At 36.3% G+C, this 20,221-nt stretch overlaps 1 protein-coding gene across 2 annotated transcripts; it reads right to left on the reverse strand.

The window, feature by feature from the left end:
- Positions 1-6,211: 6,211 nt before the first annotated feature.
- gss (glutathione synthetase) lies at positions 6,212-18,827 on the reverse strand. 2 transcript variants are annotated; one of them, XM_053686162.1, is made up of 14 exons: positions 18,674-18,800; positions 17,248-17,332; positions 16,818-16,962; positions 16,417-16,562; positions 16,139-16,214; positions 13,746-13,882; positions 13,508-13,624; positions 13,241-13,321; positions 11,945-12,022; positions 11,782-11,851; positions 11,425-11,619; positions 11,261-11,342; positions 8,950-9,136; positions 6,212-8,639 (listed from the first exon to the last, which is right to left on the reverse strand). In XM_053686162.1, the coding sequence occupies exons 2-14, from the start codon at positions 17,265-17,267 to the stop codon at positions 8,516-8,518; spliced, it is 1,458 nt and encodes a 485-aa protein (XP_053542137.1). In that variant the 5' UTR covers positions 17,268-17,332; positions 18,674-18,800; the 3' UTR covers positions 6,212-8,515. The 2 variants fall into 2 exon arrangements, with proteins under 2 accessions (XP_053542137.1, XP_017342234.1); XM_017486745.2 differs by lacking the exon at positions 17,248-17,332 and having other exon boundaries at positions 18,674-18,827.
- Between the last annotated feature and the right edge of the window lie 1,394 nt (positions 18,828-20,221).

Here is a 20,221-nt window from a genome sequence, read left to right on the forward strand (position 1 = left end):
ATGATAATGATACATTATAATGAGCCAAACAAAATGACTATCGATTATTAACACACAATATTGGACAAGTACTCTCTATGAGAGAAAACAAACATCAAAACCACCTGCTATTTATTCATTTTTTCCTGAATAACACACATTCAGTTGTTGTGATGAAGGAATTATGTTACGAGGATTACATAACTTGGAGTAAGGATTTAATGGGCTCATAGAAAATGGCTTTAAGCACTTGTATCCTTAATACAAGTGCAGCCTACACTTATTTTGTAAATAACTGGAGTACGGTTGTAGCGGTTATTCTGTTGGTAAACACAGGTTTCAATAAATATAGGTACAGCTCTGGCATTCACACTAAGTCTTGAGCATCCCATGCTATCACACTTGGCCTCATAGATGGATTCTTGATTATTTCTACAATGGAAAAATATAATTCAGTAAGACAGAATCTTGGATAGAATCTTACCAAGCCACATGGTAAAAGAGTGAATTCTACTTACTCATATGTCCAAGGAGAAAGAGATAATTTGCCCAAATTACGGTTTAATCTTTTGTATCTGTCCAAGATTTCATTCATTTTGGTTTTGTTGTCAACTTCTATGTGACAGGAGAAGCCATAGGCAGCCACAATCAAAAGCATAACCTAAATAATAAAAAAGATAAATCAAGGACTAAAATACTCCACATTCAATAATTAAAATAAATACAATACTCACTTTTGCTACTACTGTGCAATTTTGTAAAAAATAAATACAAATAAAAAAGTATAGCTCTCATTAACAATATATAATCAGATATCTGTAATAATTTCAATTATGGTTCCAATATAAAACTGTTAAATTTATTTTTAAAAAATAAAATTAAAGGAATAATAGATTTGTTCCATACATAATTTCAAATTAACATGTTTTGGACTTACCAGTATAGCCTGCATGTTTCTCTGGAGTAGCTCTTTCTGTTGTTAAATGTATAGTAGGATACAGTAGCTCTTTCAAATCAAGGCTCAGATATGAAGAATTTTGCTCCCTCTTTTATATATGAGTAAAAGTGTATTTTGATGACACATTGACGTAAGCCACCAACATCTTTCCTAAACAATTTTGCATGCAACAAAGTGCTTGCAGGTAGAATATCTGCTCTGTTTATTTCCATAATGGAACCCAAAGGTAACAAATGAATATTCAATGGCTCTTGACTGCCTTCATCAAGCCACCCCTCTGCTCCAGTGTGACCTTTGCACATTATCAGCAAAAAAAAAAAAAAAAAAAGAAAACAAACACTGTGTACAGCTGTTGTCATGATCCTATGACAAGACCATATTAACACATGGTAGGAAAGTGTGAATACATCAACATTCAAGACCTTTTCGTAAAAAATTACTCTAATTGTTCTGCCTAGCTTATTCGTTTTTTCTTAATTAAAAAATGCTAAAAGAATATTTGTAGGCCACCATTCTTGTAAGCTAAAAGACATAGCAATGAAGAATGAGAAAAGAAACAGGTCACCACTTCTAATCCAAGAGACAGGGGCAAAACTTTCACACTTCACTACCCCTACCATCTCTACCCAAATGTGTGTGTGTGTAAGTATGTATGTGTATATATATATATATATATATATATATATATATATAATATTATATATATATATAATATATATATATATATATATATATAATATTATATATATATATATATATATAATATTATATATATATATAATATATATATATATATAATATTATATATATATATATATAATATATATATATAATATATATATATATATATAATATATATATATATATAATATATATATATATAATATATATATATATAATATATATATATATATAATATATATATATATAAAATATATATATATAATATATATATATATATATATATAAAATATTATATAATATTATATATATATAATATATATATATATATATATATAAAATATTATATAATATTATATATTATATATATATATATATTATATTTTATATATATATATATATATAATATAATATATATATATATATAATATTATATAATATTATATAATATTATATATATATATATATATATATATAATATTATATAATATTATATAATATTATATATATATATATATATATATATATAATATTATATAATATTATATAATATTATATATATATATATATATATATATATATATATATATATATATATATATATAAAATCCCCTCTGAAACCATCGGAGTGGCCAATTCCTTTTTTGTGCTATACACCAAAGACATTTGGGTTTGAGATCGAAAGATGGATATGAGACAGGAGTTTAGGATTTCAGCTTTTATTTCCTGGTATTTATATCTATATTTGTTAATCAACATAAACCATAGCACCTTTTGTATCAAACCACCCAAATTGTGTGCGAGCCAAAATATTGGAACATGTGACTGACAGGTGTTTTGTTACCCAGATGTGTCCTGTTAAATTGATTGTTTAAACAATAAATAGCTCTAAACATGTAATCTTTTTTTATCCCTCAGTTTCACCTGTGAAGACTGCATTTGTTATTAAAAAGCCAACATGAAGATCAGCAAGCTGTCTATGGGAGAAAAGCAAGTCATTTTGAAGCTGAGAAAAGAGGGAAAAATCAATGACACAAACATTGGGCATAGCCAGTACAACAATTTGGAATGTCCTGAAAAAGAAAGAAACAACTGGTGTACTAAGCAACAAAAAACAAATGGGTCAGCCAAGGAAAACAATAGCTATGAGAGCTGTGAAGAAAAACCCAAAAACAACAGTCAGTGACTGCAAACTCCACAGGGCAGGGATGTAGCACAATCTACCATTTGAAGAAGACTTCAAGAGCAGAAATATAGGGGCCATACAACAAGATGCAAACCACTCATCAGCAGTAAGATTCTGAAAGCCTTTCATGGAAGGGTGGCTCTGGAAATGTCCCTTCTCTCCAAAAAGAATATAATAGCATGAATTGGGTTTGCAAAATTGCATCTGAACAAACCACAGAAGTTATAGATCAATATCCTTTGGACAGATGAGACCAAAGTGGAGAACTTTGCTTATCATGAACAGCACCATGTTAGGCAAAACCAAACAACACATCGCCACAAATCCCTCATACCAACTGTCAAGCATGGTGGTGGAGGTTTGATGATTTGGGTTTGTTTTGAATCCACAGCACCTGGGAAACTTGCAGTCACTGAGACAACAATGAACACTTTTACCAGAATATTCTTGAGAGAAATGTGAGGCCATCTGTCCAGCAGCTTACGCTGGACCAAAATTGACTCATGCAACTGGACAGTGATCCAAGCATACTAGCAAATCGACATCTTAATGTCTAAAAAATCAAAGTCTTGGCCAAGTCAAAGACCAGACCGCAACCCCATTGAGATGCTGCGGTTGTGCATAAACTTATGCCCTCAAACATCAAGGAACTGAAGCGATATTGTTAAAAAGAAATAAAGTGTGCCAAAATTTCTGCAAAAAAAATGTGAGGAATGGTAAACTCTCAGTAAACTACAGAGTAGGTTTACTATTTATCATTGGTAAAGGTGGTTCTACATGATGCTGAATGATAGGGTATTTCTGAATGTTGGTTTACTTTCTGGGTAAATTCTTTCTTTCCCATGACTGTATGAATATTTTGAAATTTTCTGATATATCTCAAAACAAAAAAACAAAACAAAAAAACCCAGCATGGTCATTTTGATGCTAATAAAGTTATCAGTTATCATCTCTGTTACTAATAAAGTTTACTATTATTATCTCTGACAGAAAGGTTCCATCACATTTGTTTGAGTGTAGGAGAAAATCCTCTGTGTGAACGGAAATGTTTTATTGCTAGGATCTCCCAACAGCAGGGAATCCCAAGGATGAGTCATTTCTCTTTGCTCTGTTCATCATGGTCTTAACTGTGAGGTATACCAGCACGCAGACAAGCAGCATTTACTTTGTATGGCTTTCCTGAAAAACAATAAACAAAACAGTCTGCAAATAGCCTACAGTAATTTGCCTATCATTACCATTACCACAATATGTATGGTAAGTCACCCATCAATTTTACAATTCGCAACAGAGTCATCACCTTGTATATTGTGGTCTCACAATATGTTTTATTAAAAATAATCTTCATTTCTGAAAGAATATTATGCAAAAACAAAAAACAAAACCCTGTTTCTTAGATTCAGTGCTGTGAAAAAGTATTTAACCTCCCCATGACTCTAGATAGAGGAACTGCTTATTATTACCATTTCAGCACACCCTTTTTTAATACAACAGCAGAAGTGTACATACGTACGTTTAAAAAAAATTTTTTTTATTAATTTGTTATTGTGAGCTATCAACCCATCACAACCTAAATTAACCGTTAATTATATTCTACTTAAGGGGATTACAAACTAACAGTACTTTTAAAATTTGAAAATACTATAGTCAACATAATGTCTCTCATCTCTCACAAACAAAAAACTAGCTACAGTATCTCACAAAAGTGAGTACACCCCTCACATTTTTGTAAATATTTGATATCTTTTCATGTGACAACACTGAAGAAATGACACTTTGCTACAATGTAAAGTAGTGAGTGTACAGCTTGTGTAACAGTGTAAATTTGCTGTCTCCTCAAAATAACTCAAAACATAGCCATTAATGTCTAAACCGCTGGCAACAAAAGTGAGTACACCCCTAAGTGAAAATGTCCTAATTGGGCCCAAAGTGTAAATATTTTGTGTGGCCACCATTATTTTCCAGCATTGCCTTAACCCTCTTGGGCATGGAGTTTACCAGAGCTTCACAGGTTGCCACTGGAGTCCTCTTCCACTCCTCCATGACGACATCACGGAGCTGGTGGATGTTAGATACCTTGTGCTCCTCCACCTTCCGTTTGAGGATGCCCCACAGATGCTCAATAGGGTTTAGGTCTGGAGACATGCTTGGCCAGACCATCACCTTCACCCTCAGCTTCTTTAGCAAGGCAGTGGTCGTCTTGGAGGTGTGTTTGGGGTCGTTATTATGCTGCAGTACATGATGGGATCATGCTCTGCTTTAGTATGTCACAGTACATATTGGCATTCATGGTTCCCTCAATGAACTGTAGCTCCCCAGTGCCAGCAGCACTCATGCAGCCCCAGAGCATGACACTCCCACCACCATGCTTCACTGTAGGCAAGACACACTTGTCTTTGTACTCCTCACCTGGTTGCCGCCACACACGCTTGACACCATCTGAACCAAATAAGTTTATCTCGGTCTCATCAAACCACAGGACATGGTTCCAGTAATCCATGTCCTTAGTCTGCTTGTCTTCAGCAAATTGTTTGCGGGATTTCTTGTGCATCATCTTTAGAAGAGGCTTCCTTCTGCCATGCAGACCAATTTGATGCAGTGTGCGGCGTATGGTCTGAGCACTGACAGGCTGACCCCCCACCCCTTCAACCTCTGCAGCAATGCTGGCAGCACTCATACGTCTATTTACCAAAGACAACCTCTGGATATGACGCTGAGCACGTGCACTCAACTTCTTTGGTCGACCATGTCGAGGCCTGTTCTGAGTTGAACCTGTCCTGTTAAACCGCTGTATGCTCTTGGCCATCGTGCTGCAGCTCAGTGTCAGGGTCTTGGCAATCTTCTTATAGCCTAGGCCATCTTCATGTAGAGCAACAATTCTTTTTTTTTTTTCAGATCTTCAGAGAGTTCTTTGCCATGAGGTGCCATGGTGAACTTCCAGTGACCAGTATGTGGGAGTGTGTGAGCGATGACACAAAATTTAACACACCTACTCCCCATTCGCACATGAGACCTTGTAACACTAACAAGTCACATAACACCGGGGAGGGAAAATGGCTAATTGGGCCCAATTTGGACATTTTCACGTAAGGGTGTACTCACTTTTGTTGCCAGCGGTTTAGACATTAATGGCTGTGTGTTGAGTTATTTTGAAGGGACAGCAAATTTACACTGTTACACAAGCTGTACACTCACTACTTTACATTGTAGCAAAGTGTCATAGCTGTAGCTACCTCTCTGTGTGCGTTAAGTGAATGTAAACAGTTGGGAAAAAATCGGTGGTGTGTCACAATACAGTATATTGCATCTTTGCATTAGGTCTTAAAGTCACTGCAGGCTAATAAACCTGCTGCTGTCTGTGTCAGTAATGTTAATCAAACAACAAAAGACAAAGAGAAAATCACTCACTCATTTAACTGAATAAATTCAGCAAATTTAATAAGAATCACTGTATATGTCATACACTGAAGTCTATTTAATATGACATTTAATTGCTTTATTCAATTTCCCTAGTATTTCTTAATTGAATACTACTGATGGACCTACTTGAGAAAACATATCATTATCATGAAATAAGATTGTAGTCATATCACCCGCCCCTAAATATTAGCATTTGGTAATTCCAGTCTTGAATTTCACGTAAAATGTGAAATGTACTTCTTAATGTAGTAAATATCATAAACCCTGTTAGGGATTTTTAAAATTTATTTTAGGAATTAAAATGAAAAAAGTTATAAGAACAGAGCTGTGTTCAGTAATGAGTTTGTTGACATTCATAGACATTAAAAGCAGTGATAAAGCATGAAGCTTGTTGTTATGACATGCTGCTAAATGTAACTCTACTCTCTCTCTCTCAGCCTATATAACTGTGGGGGAGAAGCATCAAATAATTGAAATGTCAACTCAAACTGGAGGACACCATACAGTGTGATACAATAACAAAACAGGTTAATTTGTATTTTCATACACTTGTAATATAATAAAAGTTCTACATATACCTCTATATTCCTTTTTATCTTTGAAAACATTTTTTGATAGGAAACTAGTTGAGGTGCTGATAACATGAAATAAAAATATTAAATGGCAATGGCAAGATGTAATGGTGGTATTTTTTATTACATTTATATTGCCATTGGTTTGTGAAGGTTAAAATATAAATTTAACAGCTCACTGTTGAGTTTACAATTGCAATTTGAAATCTTTGTTCAATTACCTTCTAGACTCGGCCGGACTCAACTAAGACTCGGCACACACAATTGCTTAAAAACTTGGTCTCGACTTGAACTCGACAAAGGTGGACTCAGACCCAACACTAGGTGAGAGAGTTTGCATATGCAAGATGCAAATGAGAGGGTAAATTCGGAATCTTTAGTATTATATGCCTGTTTAAGACTGTATATCTGTTTGTAACCGAAGATCTAGTGAAAATAGAAGGTAAATATTCAACATTTTGTAGGGTTCATGGGGGGAAATAAACAATCAATATAAAACCTTCAAAGGAAATGCCTCTGATTTTATTGTAATAGGATGTAGTGTTTAAACCTCACAGAATGCAGCTTTAATCTTCCATCAGTTTTTCTACAATATTGCATTAAGCACATCCTTTATCACTTGTTTTAGCATAACAATAATCAGAACCTGTATTTTACTTCAGTTGTTTTTACTATCGTTAGTTAAAATGAATCCAAATCTAAAATGAGAATGAACTTGAAATCTGTTCCTACACATTTTCTCTCTCCAAATAGGTTTTCCCTATGAACTTGTCAGAAGGTATGTCAGAATCTATATTTGTGTACTATTGCCAGGCAGGAGATAAACTAATGAGCTTATTTTTTGCATTTTAAGTTGGTCATGTCCTGCACAATCTGACTGCTTATTTGTGTTTCTGTCTGTCTCCTCACTTTTAGTGTCAGTGTGTCTGTCTGTCAGGCCTAAAAGGGTGTCAATAATTGTTGCACACCTATATTTAACCATTAATTTTTTTTTATATATATAAACCTGTGTTGTGTTTGCAGTTGTTTGATATCCATGAGAGCAGAGTATTTTTGTGAATTTGTTTAACAAAAGATCAAATGGTTAAACAATAGAAACAATTTTTCACAACCTTCTTTGCTCATATTTGGTGCCAATTTAGTGGAGGGCACTGTACTTATTGGAAACATTTTTGTAAAGGGTCTGAATTTGTGAACAGCACTGGTATGAGCAGAGCATAAAACATGATTGCATGGGTGTATATGCAGCTTATGTTTCACAGCTCTATGAATATGAACGTAATGTGATTAAATGACATCCATATAAATCATATAAGGTCAGAAGGACCCGCATTTGTGTATTTGTATTAAATTACATCATCCTTTTCTTTTTTACATCTTTTTTTTCCACTGCACCAAATCACTTGATTCAACTCATAAGCTAATTAAGTATGAGCTAGGCTAAACACTGAAATGTGCAGGGTGGTGGTAGGATAATTTTAGACAATAGTTGAATAGAAATAAACTTATGGCAGGCAGTATTTCGGTTCAGAATGTCTTCCCAGAGTGAGCACCAGCTTCAAAGGGTTATAAGTGTTAATCTTAGGCCTCAGTGAATCTAGTATATTTTCTCCTGCTGAGTGCTGAAAGAGGAATGGACATAAAATAGTATATAGCTATATAGGAATGAAACCTGGATATGTTTATCAGTGTACAGTTCTGCTCCTGAAATGTTGAGACTTAAATCAGTAGGGGATTGTCGAGTGCTGCGACACCTGCAGCAACGCCTCCATCGGCATGTTCTGCGTTCTTCGTCCTGAGCAGGTGGCCCACACACTCATTCATCAACACCTCTGTTCCTCTCCTGTATGAAAGTGAAATAGGTTAGTGGGATTTCTTGTCTGGGAGTAATGAAAGGCAACTGTATTTGTTGAGGTTTCCTCATCCAGTTTTACATCAGGATCTAAGGTCAGTTTAATTCTCTTTTCTTTGTCGATTCTTTCAAAGGTCAGTTTCTCTTGTCTTTTTTTGCCTTCTAGCAAACCACGAAATATTAATTATTAACAATGTAATGTAGCAGCACAACAATCATTAGACAATCTCTTTTTCTGAGAAAATTATTTTGCATGACTGTTTGGACTGAAAGCAGAAGATTCCTCATTTCCTCAGTGTACCTAACGTATGCTCCAAAAACACCCAGTTCACAGAGGCACATCTTCAGTCTCACTGGATCCCCCTTTCGGCAAAGGTAGTTATATGTGGGTCGTGGCTGGATTTTGTCCATCAGGATGTAGGCGCTTCTCTCAGTGCTGTTCAAGCTCTCCAGCACACAGCAGATCTCATTCCCATAAATGTTGTTGCCTGCGAGAAGAGATGTGCAAGGCAAACAGTGTTTGGGTATAAATAAAAACAGTAGTCTAATTATAGAAACCAGGCTTATTCTTATCTTTATGTTTTGGATCTCTTCAATAATAGATTATTAACACTTCAAGAGTGATATAACTATTCTAAAACGTTTTTTTTTTTTTTTTCATTTTTAAAGAAGTGAGCTTTCCTAACTGATCATAACATTTTTGATAAGATAAATTATTCATAGTGCCTCATCAATATTCCTCCATAGACCAGAAATTAGTCATGCTTATCAATAGCAGTGTTATCGTACAGTGTCAATTACCTGTGCATCTGGAAAAATGTAACTTGAATGTAATAGGTTGTGTATCTGAATATATGTAACTTAATATGTAAATAGGGAATGCATAGGGCCAAATCTGTGTGAATTGTTTGACAAACATGATGGATCACTTTAACACAGACTGTGCTGCAACCTCACCATACCCAAATCCCACAGTGAACGTATGCGATTTAGAATAGCAGGTGAAACAGCAGACTGACCATGGAATAATTGGTATCAATGATCTTGGCATGATCCAAGGAGTCTATAAAGCTCAGTCTCATGACAATAGACAAAAATAGTAAAAAGATATTAGCATTTTTAAAATTGTATTATAATTTGAAATTAAATAGCAGTATAATTTCAGAATTATGTTCATAAAAATGTTCAGTGCAAATTCAAGGCTTTGATGCTCACATACAAGACCTTGTCTGGATCAGCACCCCCCTACCTCAACACTCTCCTGGCTTACGTTCCCTCACACAATCGGCAATCGATTAATGACCAGTGCTTAGTCGTGCCTACTCAGCGTGGCTCAAGGTCCCTTTCCAGAACCTTCACACTAACTGTTCCTCAGTGGTGGAATGAACTTCCAACCTCAAACAAAAAACAGCTAAAGACTCAGCTCTTCTGTGAGCATGTAACTAACCCCTAAAACGCCAACCCCACATTACCCTACATTTTTTAAATTATAATTAATTAATTAATTGTTTTTGTTTAAAAACAACTTTACTCTGGCTCTTACACCTCTACTCCATGCACTTTGCTTTTCCAGAACTCAAGTAAAAAATCTTGTATAGTAGCACTACTTGTATTGTTCTCTGCTTGATATATCGCTTTGCTTGTATTTTCTCATTTCTAAGTCGCTTTGGATAAAAGCAGCTGCTAAATAAATATAATGTAAATGTATGTACCCTCAGGTCATGGTTGTGATCACATGTACTAAGATTGGTCTGAATAGGCTAATGGGTTATGGAGCTATAGCCTCACGTCCATTTTGGCATGATTGCCAATGAATTCGTTCAACTGGACACCTTGTATTCATTGATTCATCATATGAAAGAGTGTTTGAAGACAATTTGAGGCCATCTGTCAGAAAGTTGAAGTTGAACTGAAAGTGGACCTTTCAACAGGATAATGAGCCTAAGCACATTAGAAAAGGAATGGCTCAAAAAGAAGAAATGGAGGGTCATAGAATGGCCCGGATTTGAATCCCATTGAAATGTGAAATGAAACAGATAGTACATGCAAGAAATCCCTCAAACACCTTGCAACTGAAAGCATATTGCATGGAAGAGTGGTCAAAAATTCCAGCAGGGCAATGTCAGAGACTGGTGGATAATTATGCAAAACGCCTACAAGATGTTATTTCTGCTAAAAGTGGAAATACTAGCTTCTGAGATCAAGGGTTGTACTTAAGTTTTTCCACAGAAGAATATAACATCTATTGACATTTCTGTTGAATAAATGATTGAAAATTCTTCCTTGTGGTTTTGGTCAAGTATATCAGCTTTATTAATAGGCACTGTTTCAAAGATGATCAAATGTTTGCTTGTCCAAATATATCAAAAAAGCCAACAATTTCCATGGGGTGTACTTATTTTCACATGATGGTATGATGCATCAATAAATATATTAATACAGGTTTGTTTATGTAATATACAGTACATCTGTGTCACCATCTTGGAAGCTCTCTCTATAGTTAATTATGATGCACTGTAGAGTCATTTCAGCATATTGCTATAGATCACTATAGATGAAGTAATGAAGTCCACATGGTGGAATATGGTGTCATATGTACAGCTAAGCCTCACCTCCTCCTTCTCTCTGCGGTTTCAATACATACTGGTCTGGTTTGGCCAAAGCCATAGCCACGTTCTGGTCGCCTTCCTCTCCCTTAAAATGGGGGAAAAGTTGTTTCTATAAGTATTTCAGAAAGCACAGTAATGTACTATAAATGTGTGAATTGGTACTCTACCATGTCTAACGTGTACAAGCCAGCAAAAGTGGCACGAATCTGAGTCACAGTTTCAGGCTCATCAGGAAAGAAGCTCTCAAGGACGCCTGGCCGAGCCAACTCCTGCTGGACCTTCTTAGTGCCAACCAGGTGGGTGCTGATGTCTGGACATTTCACAGCACATGAGCGCTCCATCATCAAGCGAGCCTCCCAGCTCTGTAATACATCACACATATCTTGTATATGTTGATATATGTTATATTGCATATCCTTACAATGCATAAGCTGAAAAGAAAAAAAACCTCTTCTGATTAATAAAACCTGGAAACATTATGAAAGCAAAACTAAAGTCTAAGCTGTTAAAAATAAGTGGTGTACTTGTTCCAATTTGTAATTTTGAGGCATGTATCCATTGCGGAAATAAACAACAGCAATCTCTTGTCCATCTCTGAAAGCAGACAAATGTTTTCAGACAGATTTGTTAAATCAGATAAGAGTTCAGAAGCATTTACTCATTAAGGGAAATAATCCAAACACTCACACAAACAGTCTCTTGTTTTGGTCCAGATATCCACTTCTACTCACATCTTCAAATTGCCTTCTTATTACACGAATATTTCTGTGAATACACAACATAATGTTGTACATTAAGATTTTTCCCCCCGCTAAGCTATCTACAGCTAATTTGTTCATTTGTTTAGAGAAGGCAAAGTTATACTTTAACACTAATACATCAGAAATCTTTGGAAGGTTTTATCAAGCAATTATGAGATTTTAAGATACTGAGCCACATGTTTTGACACTCAAGAGGCCATAGATAATATTTTGCTGTAAAACCTCTTACAAATATTTTGTGACATGTGAACAAAATATTTAAGCAATATTGCACTCGCAAAAGTGCTGTTATACTGCATATTGGCACAGCTGTGATTAGGCTGGTGGCATGAAGCCACAGGTAATCACAGCCATGCCAATATTCAGTATAACAGCACAACTGCAAGTGCGATATTATAACTGTTTTATAAATAAGCAATTAATATCGAGTAACTTATATTTTAGACACAATATGGCCAAATAAGTTGGCTAGCTGGCTAGTTATGATATGAACATTCCTGTTAAAGGTGCATCCTGTGAAATTCTCTGGCCTTCTTCCTTTTCAACTTCATCTGACTGTTGGTAGCTTTGGAGTTTTATTTGGCGAACACAGACAAGCAGAGAGATAAAATGAGACATTTATTCAACATTTATGGAAGGAGTCTCTAGTGTCTGCGATTAGTAACAGTACGTTTTCCAACATGGGAAAGCCTTCAGAACTTTTCATCTTCTGCTTTGTCACAGACAAAGCTATGTTTTTCCGTTTTAAAATCAAGAGAGAAAAAAAGAGCCTGGTGAGGGAATGACGTTTATAGCTGCTATAACAAGTGATGACAGGAACTACCTTGCTTTGCAGACGTTTCACAACATTAAATGTAACTATAAGTGGTTAAAAAGCAAAAACATATTTTATGAATAGAATTTTAAAAAATATATAAATCACTGGCAAATTGCTGTGGTATACAAGGAATAAAACTCTCAGAGAAATGGCATGCTGTTCTTGGAAAACAATCCACTTTGGGGTGTCATGTTTTATTCCTTGCTCAACTTACTTTTGCCAAAAAAGTTCAGACAGACCCTTCTAATTCCAGTGTTTTAAGTTTCTGGCCAAGTCAAGCATGCTGTGGTCAACAACAGAGTTCACCTCAAGTGAGCTCCAGACCAAAGTCAACACATCAAATAAGATTAAACATTAAATAATAAGCCTTACAGACTGTGTTTGTGATGAGACAGAGCATCTTACCTTGCCCAAAGCTCATTCTCCACGTATCGATGGTCATAAATATTCCTCTGGATGTCCTCAACTAGGAACATCACAACTGCCCTGTGATAAGTAAACTATTAAATTTACTATTAAAGTAGACAAGAGAAACATTTATCTTTTATGATCCTTAAGAAAGTTTTGCTGTATCAAATGTTTGTAAGTCATACTATATTTGTCATTCATAGGTTAACAATTAGTATAGGTGAAGCTCTATAGTAATTTAAGGGTCTTAAATGTTAAACTAACCTCTCAGATCCATAAAGCTCCCAGGCCATTGCCAAGCCTTTTGCCAGACCTGCTGCTGGATTGTTATCTAAGATCAGTTTGCTTTCCTCCAACCGGTCTGCAACCTTCAGAACGTGCCTAGGATAAGAACATGTGAAAAACAGAGCTTCCATTCACGTTTAGCCACAGTTAGCATTCTGGCTAGAGCATGGATCTAAATTGTATGCTACTAAACAATCAAGTGAGTGCATACACTCACCGATGAACATTTGGTGTGCGTGAGGAAAGACCCCCAAAACTGGCCGCAATAGTATTCATTTCAATCTGTTTTAAGGCCTCTTTTCCATCAACATGGTTGATCATGTAATCTGAGCGATTCAAGCCCAGCACTATTGCCTTAAATGACAAACAGCACAAGAGCAAATTCAATCCAAAAGTCTGCATACACTTAGGACAGAATAAAGTAGAAATTAGATTCATAGCAAGAGGATATTTAGTGTGTTAGGTCTCATACATTCCCCTATTATCACAAGCAACAAAAATGGTCAAATTTTGTAAATTAATAACAACAAATAAGATTTCAAAGTAAAGAAAAAATCTAAATACTCTCTTTAAAAGTTAAGAGAACACTAGCCAACTAGCCACAAGTCAATGCGCTTGTTTCACATAAACGCTACTATCCAGAGAAGGTGAGGGCTCACGTTTCTATGCAACTGGCATCTTTCTTCAAACTGCTGCTCATGTTACATCACAGGACAGGTGAATACTCAGAGGAAATCACTAAACATTCCTTCTGCATACATTAGCTCATAGACACCCATGATTGTTGTCGCCCTGATTGACAAGGAAGAGTTTACATCCCTCTCATGCAGAAAGCAAGACTAGTTTTGCTCTCTTGGACTAGCCACAGATGTCAAACTTGCAGTCACTCAAAGACAGAGCAACTCCTTCCTGTTGCAGTAGTCAAGAGCCCTTATGAAAGTGATATTTTTTCTAATAATTTATATGCTCACCTATTGCCGTTATAACTGCCTCCAAACTGTTTCATATCCTGTGAACAGCATTTAGTGTTTAGAAGTTGTGAAATTTCACTCCATCATGCACACTTCCCCAGAACCCTTCCATACACATTCTTCCTGACATCTCTGGTCTAACTGCTAGATTGCTTGGCAGATCGTTGTGTACTCGTCTTTACATATCTCGGGTAAATATCCATTCAAAAATGTATGTTTTCCTGTTAATTTAATCTTTTTTTTTGTGGTATGATGTTATCTTGTGTCTTTTTTAAAGCCAACAATTTCCATGGGCTGTACTTATTTTTTTTCACATGACTGTATACTACAATTTGAAATGTCCTGAAAAAGAAAGACCACCACAGCAGCAGCTAATGACAAACATTGTGAGAGCTGTAAATAAAAACCCACTAAACATAAGTCAGTGACGACATCAACAACCTCCACAAGTGCAGAAATATAGAGGACATACCACAAGATGCAAAACACTCTTGGTTTTCTCCTATACACAGCTCTCTGGTGTTCATGTTGGTTTATCCTTTTTAACAACAAATGCAGTATTCACAGGTAAAACCCAGGGCTCAAATCCAGAGTAGACATTCAGTTATTAATTGTTTTTATTTTTTATGTTAAATCTATCTAACAGGGTACATCTGGGCAACAAGAAACACCTGTCAGTCACATGTTCCAATATTTTTGATCACTTTACAAATGGATTGCTTCAAACAAAAACTGCCATGTGCGAAGTTGTTTAAAGGGTCATGAAACCCCCGTCTTTCATCTCAAGTCCACCTCACAATATTTTTGAAAAATGCAACTGGGCGTGGATAGCTGTGAGAAGAAGGGAGGGGAGAGTGTGCGTGGCAAGGCAAGGTAGGGGAGGAAGAAGGGGGCAAGTATGCCGACTCTCACTAAAATTCAGGGGTAAACTGTGAGGAATTGTAAGATTTTTATAGCTGGCAATGTCCAATGAAATACATTGACTACCGTCTGCTTTTTTGCTTTAAAAGTAACTGAATGCCCTGTTGCATATATTAGATAAAACGTAATTTCGTATAATTGTATACATATAAAATGTACATATACAATTATTGTTATTATAAATGTATAAAAATATATATGTTTATATACACACACTATAAATGATGTTTTAAAATGTTTCACGATGGGGGTATACTTCGGGAGTAGCAGTAAGGATAGGTGATCAGATTGACCGAGGTGTGATGACTTTATAAGCTTCAGTCATTAGTGAAGACATGATCCAAAGTATTGTCACCTCTTGTGGGACAGGAGACATTTTGGTAAAAATCTGGTAAGTGCAATCCTTAGGTTGGCATGATTGAAATCGCCAACAGTAATAAAGGCACAATTAACCAGTTTTCGTTAACAGATGCTAACGTTGTCTTTTATGATGTGTGACATGAACACTTCTGTTAAAATCTCAGAAAATGTTTAGCGTTTCCTGGCGCTTTAACAACTTGAGAGTTGACCTGCAGATTAAATCAACTAATTGTATGAAATTATGTTTTGTATCAATTGAAATGATGTATATTATGAAACATAAATGTATTCACTAAAATTCTCTACAAGTAGTTTGCACATACATTAAATAATCCTAGTTATCATCATGTTATATTACCATGTCCTGAGGATCCTGCTGAACTTGTCTGTAAATATTGAAGAGTTTTGCTGTGAAACTGTCGACCTTGATGGTGCTGTTAAGATACACATCACAGTTAATGACCTTCTGAGCATGAACACAGAAAATTTCCCAAACGCACACTCTACATTCACATTCTCCTAAAATTAACTGCAAGGAAAGATAAATGAAAATGACATTTAGGGGAAATCAGAAAACCTTATTTTGTTTAAAAATATATATATTTCTAAAAACGATTGTTACCACGTGAGTAGTACCTTGCAAGAGCCTCTTCAAGGAACCGTGGACTCTGACTGACTCTGTCTATCAGCCGATTAAAATGGGTTGAGATTTCAAGGGCCTGGTGAAAGATTACTGAAGGCACCGGGGAAGGGAAGAGTGTGAATGGTGCATAACTGACCACCTACAAACACACACACACACAGAGCTTGCACATAGCATTTTCACACATAATTTAGTGAATGATCAGTGTCTGGTCATGATGTACTGGGCCGTAATTAACTTTTCAAATGCTGCCATGAGAGAGACTAGATTGCAGATATAACTCTATATTAATCCTGCTTCTGTGAGTCAGTGTTGAGGTTTGAGTTCAGATTTGTTCAGGTTTATGTAATTTAACAAGTGAGACTGTAACAAAAAAAAAGTTAAAATGGTTTACTTCTGAAGAGTTTGGTGATTCTTTAGTGCGCATTAATACACCATGCAACAGTGCAGAATCTTTAGCGACTGCCTCCAGTTCTTTTATTAACTCCTCATTTCTTAAGAGCTCATCTGGAATCCCGTGAGTAGCCATTGACATCAACCTGGAATGAAGAAAGAATATTATGTACAGAACAAAACAACAGGGTGTTTTTTTATTTTATTTTTTATTAAAGAGTAAAAAGTTTATTAAAGTCATACTTTTATGTATTTACATTTAACATTGTGGAATGGCCACAAAATAAGTTAGTTACTGTTGTCACTTGTTACATTTAAGCAATAGTGCATGAGCAGGAGTGCTGTTGTACTGAATATCAGAATGACTGTTACAACCCTAGGCATAGGGCCACAGGTCAAAGGCACGCTTGAGGCCAAAAGTATGTGGACACCTGATCATCCATCCATCCATCTTCAACCGCTTACTTCAGGGTTGCGGGGGAACCAGGAAGCATCGGGCACAAGGCGGGGTTCACCCTGGACAGGGTACCAGTCGATCACAGGGCACAATCACATACACACTCACACAGACCCATTCATACACTACAGACACTTTAGACACACCAATCAGCCAAACATGCATGTCATTGGACTGGGGGAGGAAACCGGATGCAAACATGCAAACTCCGCACACACATGACCCTGGTGGGAATCGAACCCCAGACCCTGGAGGTGTGAGGCAAACGTGCTAACCACTAAGTGGATGCAGGTTTTCATCCCGACCAAGCAGGCGCCACACCTGATTCCACCTGTTTAATCAGTTGATCTTGGCTTTCAATAGACTCAGGTGTGGATTCTGCTTGGTTGGAATGAAAACCTGCACCCACACAGGCTCTTTCCGGATAAGATTGGATACCCCTGGTCTAGAATGTCTTTTGCTACATTTATAACCAAGTCGGAACTGAAAAACAGCTCTCTAACTTGTAATTCCTATTCTGAAAGTCTGAGTTTTCGAAGAGCTCGGACTTCTCAGAGTTGCGATTCTGTAACATCACATTAACATGGCAGCACAATTTTTAAGCACTGTCTTAGTTTCTTTTATATATAGTCCCCCTGAAAGTATTGAAACAGCACGGACATTTTTTTGTTTTTGCTATACACTGAAGACATATGTTTTGAGATCAATTCAATTTAGTTTAGTTTTATTTGTTTAGTGCTTTTAACAATGGACATTGTCCCAAAGCAGCTTTACAGAAATATATCATGTGGATAAGATGACAGACACCAGCTTAATAAAGTTGAGGAATGTTTAAAGGACATTAGACACTCGATGCTTATTAACTTCCTCTTACTTAATTCTGATAAGACAGAAGTACTTGTACTAGGACCACATGCAGCTAGAAGTAAGCTTTCTGATTACATAACTCTGGATGGACTTTCTGTTTCATCATGTGCAGCAGTAAAAGACCTTGGTGTGATTATTGACTCCAGTCTTTCATTTGACGCTTGTGTAGATAATATTACTAGGATAGCCTTCTTTCATCTCAGAAACATTGCTAAGATCAGAAATATGTCAATACATGCAGAAAAATTAGTTCATGCTTTCGTCACCTAGATTATTGTAATGCCTTACTGTCTGGATGTTCCTGTACGTACATAAACAAACTCAAGTTAGTCCAGAATGCAGCTACAAGAGTCCTTACTAGAATCAGATTATGATCACATCGAATGGCATACGTACTGTCACAGTGTGTCAAAATAAAAACTGCACTCCTCAGTAACCACAAGTGACACGCTGATCAGTGAACGTTATCTGTCTTGAAAAGTAGTTAATTTACCCAAAAAGTGAAGATCGCTTATCTAATGAAGGCTGCTTACCGTTCTCAGATTCTAGTGATTTTATGAGTGCAGGTAAGAGTACAACCAGGTGTTTGTGGCAGCTTGGAAGTCAGGAAATGTATTAAACATGCCAGACTAACCCCCTGAAGGTACGTGAAAACAGAAATGATGCAACATTGTTCATTCTACGGGATGATTTCAAAATAAGAGCCTCGTTTTATTCTATGCTACTGCTACTGAAACTGTAGTACATACTGAAACTGGTTAATACAATTGTGGAGAGTAACCCTATTATTACTATTATTTTTTGTCATATAATCAGGACCTAAGCATATATTTTTGAATTTAGTAATTTGGGTTATTATCCACAACTGTGTTCACCCATTTCAAAATGTCTATGCCAGGCGGCAGAGAGGGTGACAGCCCTACTGATAAAACCAGCTAAAGGCAGGTTAGGTTATATACCGTTGCTCCTCTTTTACATTCATATCCTTCCTGTTAAATGCAAATATGCCCTTCCGCCTAGCCAATAATTAACCCATTGTCTCTGTTGTGTCAAGCATGATATATACTCTGCCTGTCTTTGAATAAATCAGAGATCTTGCCATTTGAATTTTGTGTGTCTATGTGGCAACTCTCCCAAAGCCTTGGTATGAGAAGTCCTTATGTGGTGGTTAATGTTGTCTTCTCTGGTGTGAGCATCTTGGCATTCCATAGTCACATGAAGTTAAAATTATTCTTTCAAATATTGGATTTCCCTGTGTTGGGTGAATAAAACCCTGAATTTTGTTATATCACAAACCACTGCCTGCTTCTTTCAGTCATCTACCACACCCCTGGATACTTTGTATGCCCCTTGTGGCCCATGGCTTCATCAACATTAAAAGTAACAGTCAGTATCTGGTGTGGCCACCAGCTGCTTTAAGTACTACAATGCAGCTCATCCTCATGGACTGTACCAGATTTGTCAGTTCTTGCTGTGAGATGTTACACCACTTTTCCACCAAGGCATTTGCAAGTTCTCAATCACGTCTGGGGGACACATGATTACACGTGGTTTGCCACTGCAAGGACAATTAGCTGTACTTCCCATCTCCCTGTAGCACTGTCTTAGGCGTCTTACATTACAGACATTGCAGTTTATTGCTCTGGCCACATCTGCACTATTCATGCCTCCCTGCAGCAGGCCTATGGCATGTTCATGCAGGTGAGCAGGCACCCTAGGCATCTAATAAATTATGCATTGTTTATTAATTCATTGTTGAGTAACACAGACATTTCACATACTATCAGTGCATTTGCTTTATTAAGAATATTATTAACCAAGCTCCAACATCACAGCAGATCCCTAAAGCACAGTGAAGTAATCCAGCTGATCAGTTATCATAAATTGACATTGCTTTGAAATGATGCTTGAGAGCGAGAGGATATTCCATTTTACTTACTTCAATTCTTCTCTCCTCCCATCTCATCCTTGCATCCTAAGGGGATGGACTTAAGACGTGATGAAAGGAAACAAGGATGCACAAATAAGAAATTAAGAAGCACCCTAAGAGTCTATCAGCGTGGCACATCTTGACTTGCCAA

Source organism: Ictalurus punctatus, chromosome 15 (genome assembly GCF_001660625.3).
Source record: "Ictalurus punctatus breed USDA103 chromosome 15, Coco_2.0, whole genome shotgun sequence".
In the NCBI taxonomy this organism is placed as follows: domain Eukaryota; kingdom Metazoa; phylum Chordata; class Actinopteri; order Siluriformes; family Ictaluridae; genus Ictalurus; species Ictalurus punctatus.